The sequence below is a fragment of the Mesoplodon mirus genome (genome assembly GCF_964341445.2).
Source record: "Mesoplodon mirus genome assembly, chromosome: 13".
NCBI lineage: Eukaryota > Metazoa > Chordata > Mammalia > Artiodactyla > Ziphiidae > Mesoplodon > Mesoplodon mirus.
The window spans coordinates 28,432,448-28,447,914 of record NC_138989.1 but is presented as its reverse complement, the minus strand read 5'-3'; the positions used below and the strand labels follow the sequence as shown (position 1 = coordinate 28,447,914).

Here is a 15,467-nt window from a genome sequence, read left to right as displayed (position 1 = left end):
TTTTTTTTTTCATGTGCTTCAAGAAATTTTCATAATTGAGATTTTATTAGTTGTTTTGAGGATCAGTACACAGATATTTCAATTTGTACACAATTCTCAACATACGTACCAAAAACCTAAAAAAATCATGTAGTTGTGATTCTTTTCTCAACAGTTATTCCAGTGACTTTCCAGCTTAAAATTTGGGGGCAAATTTTCTTTCACAGGATATCAAGTACCAATATCTTCAAATATTGATATGCTGTTACACTGTAATTCCCACTAATTCACAATTTAATATCATATACACTACATACTCAAATTGTCAATCGTTCACAGCACATTAACAGTTACTAGAAGAACTGGACTACCACGACCAAAGATGTTACAGAGTGCACAAAATTCTGCCCAGAAGAGCCAAGATCAAGGGGTGAGTGGTTTGCTTTAGGAAACAATTCTACCAAAAACAACGTGGGAAGAGAAGTAATTTAAAGTGTTTAAGACATTAAATGCACAGCTGACTCCAAACTGCCATTAAGTATGCTTTGTATTACAGGATATAAAAGCTACCCTCCATCTGTGGAATGTTAAGCTGACACCCAAGACAATCAAAGCCTCCCATATTCAATATCCCACTATTTTCTGGTTGTACCAAAAAATAAACAACCAGCAAATGACTTCACCTCTTTAAAAAAAGCATTTACACTTAAAAAATGGGATGAGGTGGGATTCCTTCCTTTTTAAAAATGTTTCTAGAGCTACTAAAAAACTTGCATTTACAAAATAGTTGATAAAAATATTCGTCTGGATTGTACAAGAAGGGAGACAGGGACCACTGATAGGACCAGGTGTGTGATATTAATCAGACTTGGCTTCTTTCTCTCCTGCTTCATCAGAAGCTGTGCTCTCCTCATTTTTAGTTTCTCCATTTTCTGCAGGTAAGTCTTCTTTAGTCTCTTGGTTAGCCACTTCAGCCTGTTTTCCCTTTGCTCCCCTTTTCCCTTTTGTTTGCACTTTTTTGTCGGAAGATTTATCCTTTCCTGCCGCCTTTTTTGGCTTCGTTTCCACTTTTGCAGGAGCCGGTTTAACTGACAACCTCGCCGATCTCCTCTTGGGCTCCTCCTTTGCCGCCCCCTCAGCGGAGCTGACCTCAGTCAGTAAGAAAGGCTATCTAATAGGTCTCCCGTCTCGCTGGCCTCCGGGAAGTCTGGGTGTTTCTTCTGATCTTACCTGGATACATTCTTGCATCCACATTCAAGCTACAGGTTGGGTAGGCAGTTTTAGTGATCCTGGCTGGACTCTCACAGGTTTGAGATCTCAGCTGGGGTAAATGTTCTTCAGTGGCTCCGATCTCTCATCTTCCCATAGGCTAGCCCAGGCTGTTCATGTGGTGGCCAGGAAAGTTTCCCAGAGAGAATGGAAGTTAGCACAGTCTCTAGAGGCCCAGGCTTAGAACTGACACAATAACACTTCCACCATGTTCTACTGGCCAACGCTAGTCACAGCGTCCAGTGCAGATTCCAGGAGTGGGGAAGAGGCCCCACACCTTGATGGGAGAAGCAGCAGAGTCTCATTTCAAAGAGCATGGGCACAGTGAGAGAAAGAATTGCCATAATTTTAGCAATATACTCCAAGGACTCATACACTCCTAGTTCTTGCTACATGTAAAAGTAATCACAAAAGGGAGCTCTCTTGAGCAGATGATGGCAATAGATCTATTTCTTATATTTCCAAGCCAAACAGGAGACTTATTGAGACCTGCCCTTTCCCATGAGGGAATTCGTTCTATCTGTTTGGGCTCCTGGGTCAGTCAGTTTTTTTCATTTTAGTTTTCTGACTGTGGCCATCCTCTCCTTTTCATCCCCCCAGAACAATAGCCTGGGATTCTCTGCACAGATGTCAAAGAAATGAAATGTCAGCAGAGTTCACTGTGACCCTGGAGCCAGTGCTCTCCCGCCTCCTCCTCACAGTTGCCTACGGCAGGGCTGGTCTACACTATTAATAAACCTTCCCCTCAGCATTTTCTCTTGAGGGACCGTATCAGATAGGCCCCATCTATCTCCCAGCCTCACTCCCGCCAGGCTGGAGAGAAGGTCTCCTGACACGGAGATAAGAAATCCCGGACATCACTGCCGTGTAGGGGAAGCTCAGGGTTCCGTTTTCCTTATGAAAGGTCAAATCACTCCTTTTGCAGCGCTTGGAAAGAAAAGAGCCAACATAATGTGCTTTTTAAATGCCAATGGTCTTGATGTCCCTGATAAGAAGTAAATGAAGGAAGAGAATGGCTGAGAAAGAGCTGACTTCTAAGTGCCACCAGGAGAAGTAAAACATTTTTAACAACCCATGTTAAAGGTAGTGTTTAATTCAGTCCTGGGTTAGAGAAATGCGATCATTGCTGCTTTAAAAAAATCCCTGCCTTGTTGCATTGAATACAGGTACCAGTAATAGTTCTCCCTCAAGAGGCTTAGGAGGAAAGGCAGGCCAGTCACAAACTGGCCCTACCAGCTTTTCATTTATTCTTTCATCGCACGTCTATTGAGTGGCCACTATGTGCCAGAAACTGCTGGGCATAGGGGATGCAGAAGTGGTAAATGGCACAACATTCTGTTCTTAAGGAAGTCACAGTCTAATCATAGGTCAACAGACAGTAGCTCTAGAGAGTGATGCGTGCTACCCCAGGACGTGCAAGGTGTTATGGAAGCATCTCCATGGGCACATCATCTCCTGAAGTTCTTCTCTTAAGCAGTAGAGGCTCCAGGAAATTATGGGTCAAGCCTGGCATATTCACTACTATATCCTTGGTGCCTGGCCCTTAGTGGGGGCTCATTCCTATTTGTTGGTTGACCTAAGTGGTGTGAATCCGACATTCTCACCCCATGGTGCCATCAGTCCTTCTCCAAACTGTGCCTGCATTCTCACACCTGTGTGCTTTGACAAATACCGTCTGGAATCTTGTTCTCACCTTTTTGCCCCCTAGAAAACTCTGATTCACCCATCAATACCCAGACCATATGTCATTTCTTCTGCAAAGCCTTTTCTGATCTGCTGAGTAGAACTTACCCTCTTTCCATAATTCCTCTAAACAACTTGCTTATGTGTCAAATTTGGTCCTTATCTCAAAGGACTATTTTATTGTAATCATTTGTTTTTGACATGTTTTTGTCTCCTTCACCAGATCATGGGCTTCTGTGGAGCAGGGTCTGGATGTTAGGAGTCTTTGAACCATCTGTGCCTGGCCCACAGTAGCAGCTCAATGAATGTTCACTGCATGAACAAAAGACTACATATTATGATTGGGACCACAGATCAGTGGATATCACCCAGATGGTTGTATTTTCTAATTCATGGAGACAATGGGATAGAATGTGGGATGCAGCAAGGAGAACTGAGGTGAAGACCATCAGTTTAGCCTCCTTTCTGCTGTAATGACAGCATTTCCCGCTTTGTCTAATGTTAGGGAGAAAGAGGAGGCCAGGCTGGTGTCTTAACACCATGGCCCACATCCGGGAGTGGATCCAGATGAAACGCTGCTCTGTGAAGAGTGCAGGGATCTTTGATCAGTACCTGGGAAGGACTTGGGACTGCTTGAAACTGAACATTCAGATGCTGTCTTTAGCACAGACTCTCATCTCAGAAGTTTCACTTTAATCTCTGGGTTCCACGTGATGCTCAGTCAGGATGAGCTGATATAGCACAGGAGTCCTAGGGTCAACTGGGGAAGGATGACCTGGGGACAGGTGAGGGTGGGCTTTAATTGTCTGAAGGGCTGTCATGTGGAAGAGGCAGTGGAACTGCGAACAGAGGGTGGTGGTTACAAGAGAGAGCAGGTTAAGTCTGACACAAGAAATGTTTTCAAAAACCGAGATTCTCACACCTCTGGAATTAGATGACATTACAAAATGGTGAGCTCCTGACACTTCTGAGTATGGCATCAGAATGGAGCAAGACTGGGGACTTCCCTGGCAGTCCAGTGGTTAGGGCTTCATGCTTCCACAGCAGGGGGCACTGGTTCAATCCCTGGTTGGGGAACTAAGATCCCGCAAGCCTTGAAGTGTGGCAAAAAAAAAAAAAAAAAAAAAGGAGCAAGACTGGTCATTCTGTTTGTCCTGCAACTGTGAAGAATATAGAAGATAAAACAACAAAACAACCCATGAGTGCATTGGTATAACCTAGCCAATGGTCACGCTTAGTTCCTATCATCTCTAGCGGACTGTGGTCCTGCATGCTTGCCTCTAATGGCCTGTCATTTTTCCCAATCTTCCTTTTTTCATTCTCTACCCTCACACCTCTTTCAAACTTTGATTAAGATGTCCTGAGCCAGTTTGGTTGGGATTATCTGGGTCCCAGTGTTAGGGAAAAAGAAAATTGTGTTCGGTGGTTGTTTAGGACCATGGACAGCAACAGGCATTTGCATCTCCCCCCAGCAGCTGAGGTAAGGCTACATCCAAGTTATCAGGGGCTGTATGTAAGCAGTGCCATGACTGATGCACTTGGATTCCTATGTATCCATTTACTGGATTTATTCATGCATCTTGTCGTATGGTGAGAAAGAGAGAGGAGAGAAAACACATAGTTTATCTAATGAGTTTTGATTCTCAAAATGTCCAGTGTGTGGGGGGGTATGAATTGGGAGATTGGGATTGACATATATATACTAATTTGTATAAAATAGATAACTAATAAGAACCTGCTGTATAAAATTTTAAAAAAGGTTTTCTCCATCATTGAGATCCACAAGATTACCCTTTATCCACTAAATCAATCTCCTTTTACTTGAGTCAGTCTAAGGAGGTTTTTGTTCCTTGCAACCAAATGATTCTTGATAAAGATAGCATCGTTGGATTAGTGATCCTCATCCAAAAAGTGACCAGTCTTGTCTTTCTGCCTTCCACAGAGCTTTGAGCATGCAAGACTCCAAGATCCAAATGCTGATAGCATGGATGAAGGACAGGGCTTGGGGCAGGTCCATGAGACATGTGTTCTGGCCACAGACAGAAATGGGCTCACTCTCTCTGCCCATTAGGTAGATGCAGCCCCCATTACTTTTGGGAGGCAGATGTCAAGCAATGCCAACAAATTAGACCCCAGTGGGGCTTGCTTTACCGAAGCACTCAGTTTAATGAGTCTTTCCATGACACGAAATTCTACTTGCTCCATCAGCAAATGTGACCTGTTTGGTGTGAATAATTCAGTGTTTTGCAGGGGTTCTGACTTCCACCGAGAATGCAGCACTGTCAAAGATTGTTAACTAATCCTATGGAGCAGAACTGAGCTCTGGTTCACCTCTGAGTCAGAAAAGCACTTGGGAAAACAGTAAAAAGAGAATAAAAAAGAAAAGTACTTTCCCTAACTAACAACAGAAACCACTCTCTCCAAACTCTCCCAACACACATGCATATCAGTATGCGGCTCTTCTCTTCCCAAAGCCTCAAACCTAGTCTGGGGAGATGTTGGTCCAAAAAAAATTTCTGAAGATACATTTCCATGCCAAAAGAAAGGACTTTTAAGCAGAAAAGTCTAGCTCTGGATGAATATGCTGGCTGTCTCTGCCCAGAGGAAGTGAGGGATCTGGAAAAATGAGAAAAGTCCTGATCATTTATAGCTCAAAAAGCATTTCCTTCCCCTTCTTTCTTTCTAGCTATGTGATCTTGGGCAAGTCAATTCCCCTCTCTGGGCACATTTATAAAACTAGAGCTTTGGATTAGAGATCAGAAATTCCTTTTTTAATAAATTTATTTTTATTTATTATTTTTGGCTGTGTTGGGTCTTCGTTGCTGCATGTGGACTTTCTCTAGTTGCGGCGAGCAGGGGCTACTCTTCGTTGCGGTGGCTTCTCTTGTTGCGGAGCAGGGTCTCCAGGCGCGTGGGCTTCAGTAGTTGTGGCTCGTGGGCTCAGTAGTTGTGGCTCATGGGCTCAGTAGTTGTGGCACGCGGGCTCAGTAGTTGTGGCTCACAGGCTCTAGAGCGCGGGCTCAGTAGTTTTGGCATGCGGGCTCAGTAGTTGTGGTTCACAGGCTCTAGAGCGCAGGCTCAGTAGTTATGGGTCATGAGCTTAGTTGCTCTGCAGCATGTAGGATCTTCCCAGACCAGGGCTTGAACCCATGTCCCCTGCATTGGCAGGCGGATCCTTAACCACTGCGCCACCAGGGAATCCTGAGATCAGAAATTCTTAACCAAGAACTCTGGGTGGTCCATGTGTGGTCAGTGAAATCTCTGAAGTACTGTGCAAAATTCTGTTCACATTTGGGAAAAGGGAGAGGCTCTATAGCTTCCATCAGATTCTCAAAAGTGTCCATGACCTCTGATCTTTCAAGCTTTGGATCCAAATTAGGAAGCTGAATCACTGGATGCAGCAAGTTTGTGTTTGTGCATGGGCTTTTATCAGGGGGATAAGATGTTCATTCATTTTTTCATTCCACAAATATTTACTGAGTCCTCTGGGGTGCTAAGCCCTCTGCTACTCACTGACCTCCTGGAGCTCACAGTCTAGGAGACATGATAGAAAAACAGTCACAAATACTTCTGATTACCAAATATGACAAGGGCTCTGAGTGTCACTGAGAATTTTGGTGAGAGATCAGAAGTGACCCATTTTTTCTTCACTGCCACATCCCATACATCCAATGAGTGGTGGACTCCAAAAATAGTTCACCTCTTCTGATCCCCACTGCCACCACCCTAGTCTGAGCCCTGAACCCCTGAACCCTCTTCTCTTTGCTTCCATTCTTTCCCATCAACTGGAATGTCGAGACCCATGGAGAAGAGAGTGGGAGGTGTGTAGAATCCAGTCATGTGCTACATTTGATATGAAATCAGACAGTACAATTCCTGTGCGGGAAGAACCCTCAGGCTCTAGGTAAGGGAGTGGGGGAAGGGGTGCTCCAGGGGAGCTCCAGGGGTGCTCCAGGTACTCAAGACGGAGTGGTGGGGAAAGCATTTGCCTCCTCGAGGTGAGAACTTTGAAAGACAAGGCTCACTTGGATGTGTAATGTATAGCATTGGGGAAAAAATAACATTATTCATCTGACATCACACCTGGTGTTGCACAAAACAAAACAGAGTCAGAGCACTTATGGCTGGAGCTGTTGATTCTCAGCCCAAGAAATGATTCAAAACAGTCTAAATAAAGCAAGCAAGCAAATTCAAACCCACAAACCAGGCAAATTAGGGAGTGATTACATCCATTTGTGTTTCAGAAGCACTCTGATGTACAAAGGACTGTCTTTAAATAGCATCCCTTGGAGTGTTTACAAATCTGTAACTGCTCGCTGGAAAGGCCGAAGATGGGGAGGGATACCTAAAGCTAAAGGTGTAAAATCCCTGGCCAGTTGAAGGCCATTCTAAGGAATGTGTGACCTGGTTTAAAGCTATATATGACATATTGAGGAATCTACGATGTAAACTGCAACCATCAATATTGGGAGCAGGGTGGGGTCTGGATTCTTATTTGAGAAAATGCACATGAAAGATTTTATATGCACATGGCTCATAATAAGTACTCAGTAATTGTCAACCATCATCTTCATTCCCTAAGCTCCAATACCAAGCTGGGTGTCATTCACTTCAGCCTAATTCAATTCAATTCAATTCAGACACTAACTCCCTGGAATTAGTGCAGACCCCACAGACTAAGGGGCTTAGCTCCGCTAGACTGCCCCTGCTTCAGACACCAACCACAAGTCCCAGGTGTCCCCTAGCCACTCATGCTTCTGCTACAAGTTTGGGTTTTCCCATAATTCCCTTTGAGGTTTGGTAATTCACTAGAACAACTCAAGGAATTCACTGCATACACTATACCCCAAATTACAGTTTTATTATAAAGGATACAACTCAAGAACAGCTGATTGGAAGAGATGCATAAGGCAAGGTAGGGGAGGGGGCTCAGAGCTTCCATACTCCTTCTGCATAGGTTCAGGGTGTACCACCCTCCCAGCACACTGATGTGTTCACCAACCCGAAAGTTCCCCTAAACCTTGGTGTCTAAGAGTTTTTATCCAGGTTTCACTATGTCAGCATGATTGATTAAATCATTGATTTAATTTAAACCATGTGATTGAATGCAATCTCCAGCTCCCCTCCCCTCTCCAATGGGTGGCTGAAAGGTTCAACCCTCCAATCCCATTGTTGGTTCCCCTGGCCACCAGCACTCCCCCTGCCCCCCCTCCCCCCACCAAAAGGGGCTCATTATGAATAACAAAAGCTACTACTATCACTAAGAAATTCGAAGGATTTTGAAACACTGTGCCAGGAACCCAGAACAAAGCAGATACATTCCTTATTGTATCACATTCCCTCTGCCATGCTCTCTCCTGAAATATAAGGCTGAAGGAAGATCTTGAGAGGTCAAAGTGTCCATCCTTCTGCCTCCAGGTGAGCCTGTATTTTAATCATTGAAGACAGCTGATTATCATTTTCAGAAAAAAATGACAACAAAATTACACAGGCTGGCAGAGTCTCCAGTTAGTCCATGTGGCTGGGCATTTCCAGATTCCCAGGGAGACACAGCAGTGGGGCCTGGCCACCTTTCTCCTCTAGGTCCCCCCATTTGCTTTGACAAGACTGCTTAAACCTCCCCCGTAGCCAGAAAGAGGACTGGCCACCAAAGAGTTAACTTTTTGGAAAGATTCAAGGCAGGAGGGAAAGTGGTTCCTAGGTTCCACTGCATTAGGATGCACTGCTCCATTGTACGTGATTTTGACTGTCCCTAAGATACTTCACACCCATAAAGGTCTGTGTCTGGAAGGGTTTTCAGATTTATTACTTCTGGTGAAGGTGTCTTCCTGTACTTGAATGCACTTCATTTTCTTTCTCTGTAATTACTCTGAAGTTACATAGTCAGTAGTGCATATAATCACAGGTACTACAACCCACAGACTCCTCTTGACATTCTGAAAGGCCTTACTGGTTAGGCCTTCACAAAGCTTACACTGCCTTCTCTTACCAGGTGTGGTTTTCTTTGAAGTATCTTTTCATGTTGTCTTTTTCATTCATTCAGTCAGTCATGTATTCATTCACTTCTGCCTTTCCCTGGACTGCTCTCTCTATACTGTCTAACTGGTGATCTCCTTCTCAGCCTTCGAGGTCCAGCTTAAATGTCACCTCCTCTGAGAAGCCTTCCATGATTGCCTTCAAGTCTCTCTTCCATGCTTCCATATATAGCATAAACATCAATCTGGCCATCTATCACAATCTGTTGTGGTTATGTAATTAATGCCTAACCATTTCTACTGGACGGAAAATTCACTGAGGGTAGGGAATGTGTCTAGTCCCTCTCTGGTTCCATAATGCCCACCATGACACTTGGCACTGAGTAGTCACTCAAGAAACATTTATTGAGGGACTATATAGATGGATACTGACCTACAAGTACTGCCTATTACATCTGTAGAATACTGTTGATTTCCCACTTCTCTTTTCTTTCTTGCTAATAGAACCTCAATTTGGACTAAGTAGTAGGCTTTCATGTGCCTCATGGCCCCTTTCCCAATTCCAGGGTGGTGTATGTTGGTTATTTAAATACAATTATGGTCATTTCACAACTCTAGCCAGTGCTTGGTTTAGATGTGAGAGGGTGTGCAACCCTTGCCAATGAGATGTAAGGCAAATATGCCTGGTGGAGGGATTCTGGGAAAAGGTTCCTTTCTTTTTTTAAAAAAATTGAAGTATAGTTGATTTACAGTGTTGTGTTAGTTTCTGGTGTACAGCAAAGTGATTCAGTTATACATATATACGTATCTATTCTTTTTCAGATTCTTTGACCTTATAGGTTATTACAAAATATTGAGTATAGTTCCCTGTGCTATACAGTAGGTCCTTGTTGGTTATCTATTTTATATATACTAGTGTATATATGTTAATCCAAAACTCCTAATTTATCCCTCCTCCCCCTTTCCCCTTTGGTAACCGTAAGTTTGTTTTCTATATCTGTGGGTCTATATTTGTTTTGTATAGAAGTTCATTTGTATCATTTTTTAGATTCCACATAAAAGTAATATCATATGATATTTGTCTTTCTCTGTCTGACTTACTTTACTTAGTATGATAATCTCTATGTCCATCCATGTTGCCTCAAATGGCGTTATTTCATTCTTTTTGATGGCTGAGTAATATTCCATTGTATATATACATACCACATCTTCTTTATCCATTCAATTGTCAATGGACATACAAGTTGCTTCCATGTCTTGCCAATTGTGAATAGTGCTGCAGTGAACATTGGGATGCGTGTATCTTTTAGAATTATAGTTTCCTCCAGATATATGCCCAAGAGTAGGATAGCAGGATCTTATGGTAACTCTATTTTTAGTTTTTTAAGGAACCTCCATACTGTTCTCCATAGTGGCTGCACCAATTTACATACCCACCAACAGTGTAGGAGGGTTCCCTTTTCTCCACACCCTCTCCAGCCTTTATTATTTGTAGTCTTTTTGATGATGGCCATCCTGACTGGTGTAAAAGGTTCCTTTCTTGATAAGAGTTGTTGTACCAGGAGACTCTCTTTTTCCTCTTTGGATGAAATTTGGGGAGGCCAGGATGTCTCAAGCAGAACCAGCCATCCTGAGGCCATGCAGAGGGTAGCAGTGTAAAAGAATGAAAAACAACTGGGGCTGTGATGACACTGTTGTTCCCCGGTGACCAGCCTGGACCCATTGTAATACAGAGAAATGTTCTCTGATTTTGATCTCTCCCTAGGAGAGGGAGGTTTAGGTATCCGTGGGAGGGGGCTGAATAATGGGCTGTTTAGAGCTTTTCAAGACCTGGAAATTCATCCACTTATTTTACAAAAGTCAGCGACCTATGTGAATGGGTTTCCTGTAGAGACAACATACAGATTTACCTTTTTTTTTTTAAATTAGGGTATAGTTGTTTTACAATGTTGTGTTAGTTTCTACTGTACAGCTAAGTGAATCAGCTATATGTATATATATGTATATGTATATCCCCTCTTTTTTGGATTTCCTTCCCATTTAAGTCACCACAGAGCATTGAGTAGAGTTCCCTGTGCTATACAGAAGGTTCTCATTAGTTATCTATTTTATACATATTGGTGTATATATGTCAATCCCAATCTCCCAATTCATCCCACCCCCTTTTCCCGCCCTGGTGTCCGTACCGGATTTACTTCTTATATTAAGTCTAATGGGACAGTATTCCCCACCTTAGAAAGTGTGTTAAAAATAGTATTTATTGGGGCTTCCCTGGTGGCGCAGTGGTTGGGAGTCCGCCTGCCGATGCAGGGGACGTGGGTTCGTGCCCCTGTCCGGGAGGATCCCGCATGCCGCGGAGCGGCTGGGCCCGTGAGCCATGGCCGCTGGGCCTGCACGTCCAGAGCCTGTGCTCCGCAACGGGAGAGGCCACAACAGTGAGAAGCCCGCGTAATGCAAAAAAAAAAAAAAAATAGTATTTATTAAAGAGGTGGTCAGGATTACCAGTGTTCTCTATACATAGTGTAGTAGACTTTCTAGTACAAGTGAGGAATATACTTCCCAGTAACTTGCCATGTAGGCACTGGGAATTCTATCCAATGGATTCTAGCCAGTGCAGTGTAAGCAGAAATGATGTGTCTGTCCTGTCCTAAGGTATTTAGCAGCTGTTGTGCCGCCTCTATGCTCTCTCTTCCCCTGCTGCCTCAACCTTCATGGCTGTGTATCCTGTATGGTATAGTTATAGGATCAGGCTTTTAGTCTGAAGAAAAACAGTTCTTGTGCTAAGCTACTGAATTAGGGATTATTTTGTTACCCTGTAGCTTGTGGTGACAAATACACAGAATAATATATTTGGAAAATATAAACAAGCAAAAAGAAGGACAGAAAAGAAAATCTCCTGTAATCCCTGCATTATTAGAATTCAGATGGCCATGATGCTCCACGAGATGGTCCTGGTGAAGACACCACCTCTTCTTTCAGTCTTGCAGTGAACTCTCAGGAATGTTCTAGGCTCTTTTGCATCAGTGACTTTCACCTGAATTCAAGCAGACAGGTAGCCAGGAGCTCCAGAATGGGCAGATGAGAGGAGAAGCTTGGAGGGCAATGCATGGGGAGAGCCTTCATTCCACACAGTCATATTATTGACAGCTGTCATCCTCATGCTGAGCTTCAGGAGAACTGGAAATCTATGTCTGTCTGTGAGGAGCTGTGTTGTTTTCTGCTTCACGCAATGCTCTCCAAAAGTTTTCTTATCCTTTCCCATTAAAGACAATTTTCATTTTTCACCTGGGCCAGTGGTGTGTTTCCATCAATGACATAATATATTACCGCTCACAGATAATTCTGTTTGTGACTTTTGTTTCCAGTATTACATCTATTTTTCATAATTGAGTTTCCATAGTTAAATATTAAACCACAGTATTTATCCTACATTTATAAAAATGAATTATATGGCCCATGCAATTACAAAAAAGTCTGTTTTCTTTTTACTTACAATATTATGAACATCTTTCCATGTCATTCAACATTCTTCTACAGCATCCATTTCAATGCCTGCCTAGAACCCCAACATCTGGATATACCCTCATTTATTTGATAAATCCCTGCTGCTGGACATTTAGGATGTTTCCAATTGTTCAACACTAAAGAAAAAAAATCCTTGTAACTAATCTTTGCTCATATCCATCATTATTTCTTTAGAATAAATCCCTTAAAGTGGGTTTCTCCAAAGTGTGTGCAAAAATAATTAAGGCTTCTGATCCCTGTTGATAACCTGACTTTTCTAGAAAGACTAGAAAGGCCATATCAGCCTACACATGTATGTGTATCCTTTTTTCACTCTCCTGCATCACATCCTTAAAATCAGCAGGCAGAAACTGAACAGGCAACAGTCTCCTTCATGCAGGCTTTGTGTCTATGGTTAATGATCTGTAGCTACTATTGACCCTATTTTCTTTCCTTTGTTTTTTTATTACTCAAATAACTTCAAAGAGACTTTTAAAGAGGTCTTGTGGGGCCTCCCTGGTGGCGCAGTGGTTGAGAGTCTGCCTGCCGATGCAGGGGATACGGGTTCGTGCCCCGGTCTGGGAGGATCCCATATGCCGCGGAGCGGCTGGGCCCGTGAGCCATGGCCGCTGGGCCTGCGCATCCGGAGCCTGTGCTCCGCAACGGGGGAGGCCACAACAGTGAGAGGCCCGCATACCGCAAAAAGAAAAAAAAAAAAAAAAAAAAAGAGGTCTTGTGAATTTAGTTTCTGTGGTTTGAATTCCTTCATTAGTTGCATCTTCTGACTCTTGTGGGGGCTTGGTTTCTTTACGTACTTTATCATTTTTAACTGTGAGCTCATCTTCAGTGGGGATTTTTTTCTTTGGGATTCCCAGGGAGCCAAGATTGGGGAACCTCATGGCACAGCCTTGATATTTAAATTTCTCTCAGTGAGTCTTTTACCACCTGTGGTTTGGGGTGGCCAATTCACCTAAAATCTATGTGCTTAAGCCACTAGGTAGAGCTTTTTAGTGCCCCTTTCATGGATAGAAAGCCCTTTATGGTTCCCTGCTTTGGGCCTTATCAGCTCCCATCCTGTGGCTGCAGCTCTGCTCTCCAGGCATTGGTGTTATGACTCTCTAGGTATATGCAGTTCTGATATCTCATGGACCTTTGGGCTCATTTAGTTTGCTTGTCCTTTCTGGCACCTGGGATTCTCTTTTCCTTTATTTTTGATCCGAGCTATGTATGTGAAGTTTTGTTGTTATATTTTATCCAGCATTCCTGTGGATTTGGAGTGTTGAGAGGGCTCTGATGTCAGTTCAGCTACTGTATTGGTTGGAGGTCTCTGGGCTCTTTGTATGCCCTTAGGGCTGATTTGACACTCTTTGATGGTGGCCAGAGGCAGGAGAGCAGTTGAAGCAACAATCTCTGCAACTGTTAAGAAGTCAACACAGGTAGAACTCTTGAGACTACATGGATTCATGAACACATGGCTTATTTCAAGAGTCACAGCCGTGTTGTTGGAGGAAGAAAAGAAGCATGCCCCATGCCAAGAAATCCTTGAGCTCCTGGTTCAGTGCATCCCTTGTTATCCACAACCTTATAAACAAAAACAATTAATATAGCAACCCACTGTAGAGTGCCAGGAGCTGCTGTAAAAAACACATTGCATAGATTAACCCATTTAATCATCACAAAAACCCAATGAAATAGAAATTTTTATTACCCCTCCCCACCCATTTTACAAATGAAGAGACTGGTCCAGAGAGGTTGAGCAACACGCCTGAGGTCACATAGCTATGAAATGGCCGAGATGGGATTTGAACCCAGGCAGTCCAATTCCAGATCTCGTAGTCCTGACCACTATGACACAGGCATGATCTTCCCTTGTCTTCTGCATAACATCCTCTCAAACTCCACTCAAATATTCCTCTTGAGATGTCCTCGGTGTTCATTCTCTTCTTTTTCATTATTAAGCCTTTTCTTCTAATTCTACTGATCCAGTACATTCTATTTCTAGCAGCAAGAGATAACTTAAACAACCACATGATTATACCTCTCCTGTCCTTCTCCCTCCGCCCTCTTTCTCACAGAACTACTTATGAGGCACATTTACCATCCTTAATTAACTAAATGCATTCTCCCCTTTGTAATAAATTAATTCCCCCTCCTGAGCAATACCACCATCAACCTCTCTGTAGCAGCTGGGTGAACCCCAGCAGGTTACACTATCAAGCAGAATTTCCAGGTGTACTGGGTCCTGGCTCCCCTTGCTACCTGTCCTACAAGAAAGCACAGACACTATGCTGTTCAGCCATGTCTGTACAGTGCAACTGTATGGGGAGGTTTAAAAAAATGCAGACTCCTTGCTCCCATCCCTAGTGATTCCAGTTTAATTGCTCTGCATGTGGCCTGGGCATTAGGAGTCGGAAAAGCTCTCCAGGTGATTCTAATGTGAAGCCAGGGTTGAAAACCACTAAGGTTCTTAGAACCACTTAGAACCACTAAGTCATCCCCCAGGATTCTTCCATGACTGCCTTCTAGTTGGATTTGGGCAGGTATCTCACCCTTCTTGCCTTACCCTTAACCTTAGAACTTAAACGTGCATCCAATCATGTGGTGGGCTTGTTAAAACACAGATTTCTGGGCTCCACCCCCTCCATAGTTTGTGATTTAGTAGATCTGGAATGGAGCCTGAGAATTTACATTTCTAACAAGTTCTAGGCAATGTTGATGCTGCCGATCCAGGGACCATCCTTCAAGACCACTGTCTTAGGACCCTTCTTGCTCTTTGAATGTCCCCTCTAGATGCTCTTCACTGCCATGATTCAAAACTCTATGCCTCCTCGTTCTTGTTTTCCTAACTTGTCCTTCAAGTCCTTTCTCCCTCCATTAGGTCTTTGGGACTAGCCCATCTGCATGATATCTCTCCCCAAGCCCCAAAACTCCTGGGGGCTCGTTCCCGTCTGTACCACTCTTTGTGGTTTTTAGTTACAGGTCATAGATTTTAGAGCTGCAAAGATGCTCAGAGTCCAACAGTTTAAAACTTCAGCTTTAAGCTGAAGAATTCTTTTG

At 43.4% G+C, this 15,467-nt stretch overlaps 1 protein-coding gene across 1 annotated transcript; it reads right to left on the bottom strand.

The window, feature by feature from the left end:
- Window positions 1-233: 233 nt before the first annotated feature.
- On the bottom strand, window positions 234-2,857 carry LOC309814596 (non-histone chromosomal protein HMG-14-like; the record flags this gene model as incomplete). Its single annotated transcript, XM_082640596.1, has 2 exons — window positions 234-1,123; window positions 2,853-2,857. The coding sequence occupies 2 exons, from the start codon at window positions 2,855-2,857 to the stop codon at window positions 838-840; spliced, it is 291 nt and encodes a 96-aa protein (XP_082496722.1). The 3' UTR covers window positions 234-837.
- Between the last annotated feature and the right edge of the window lie 12,610 nt (window positions 2,858-15,467).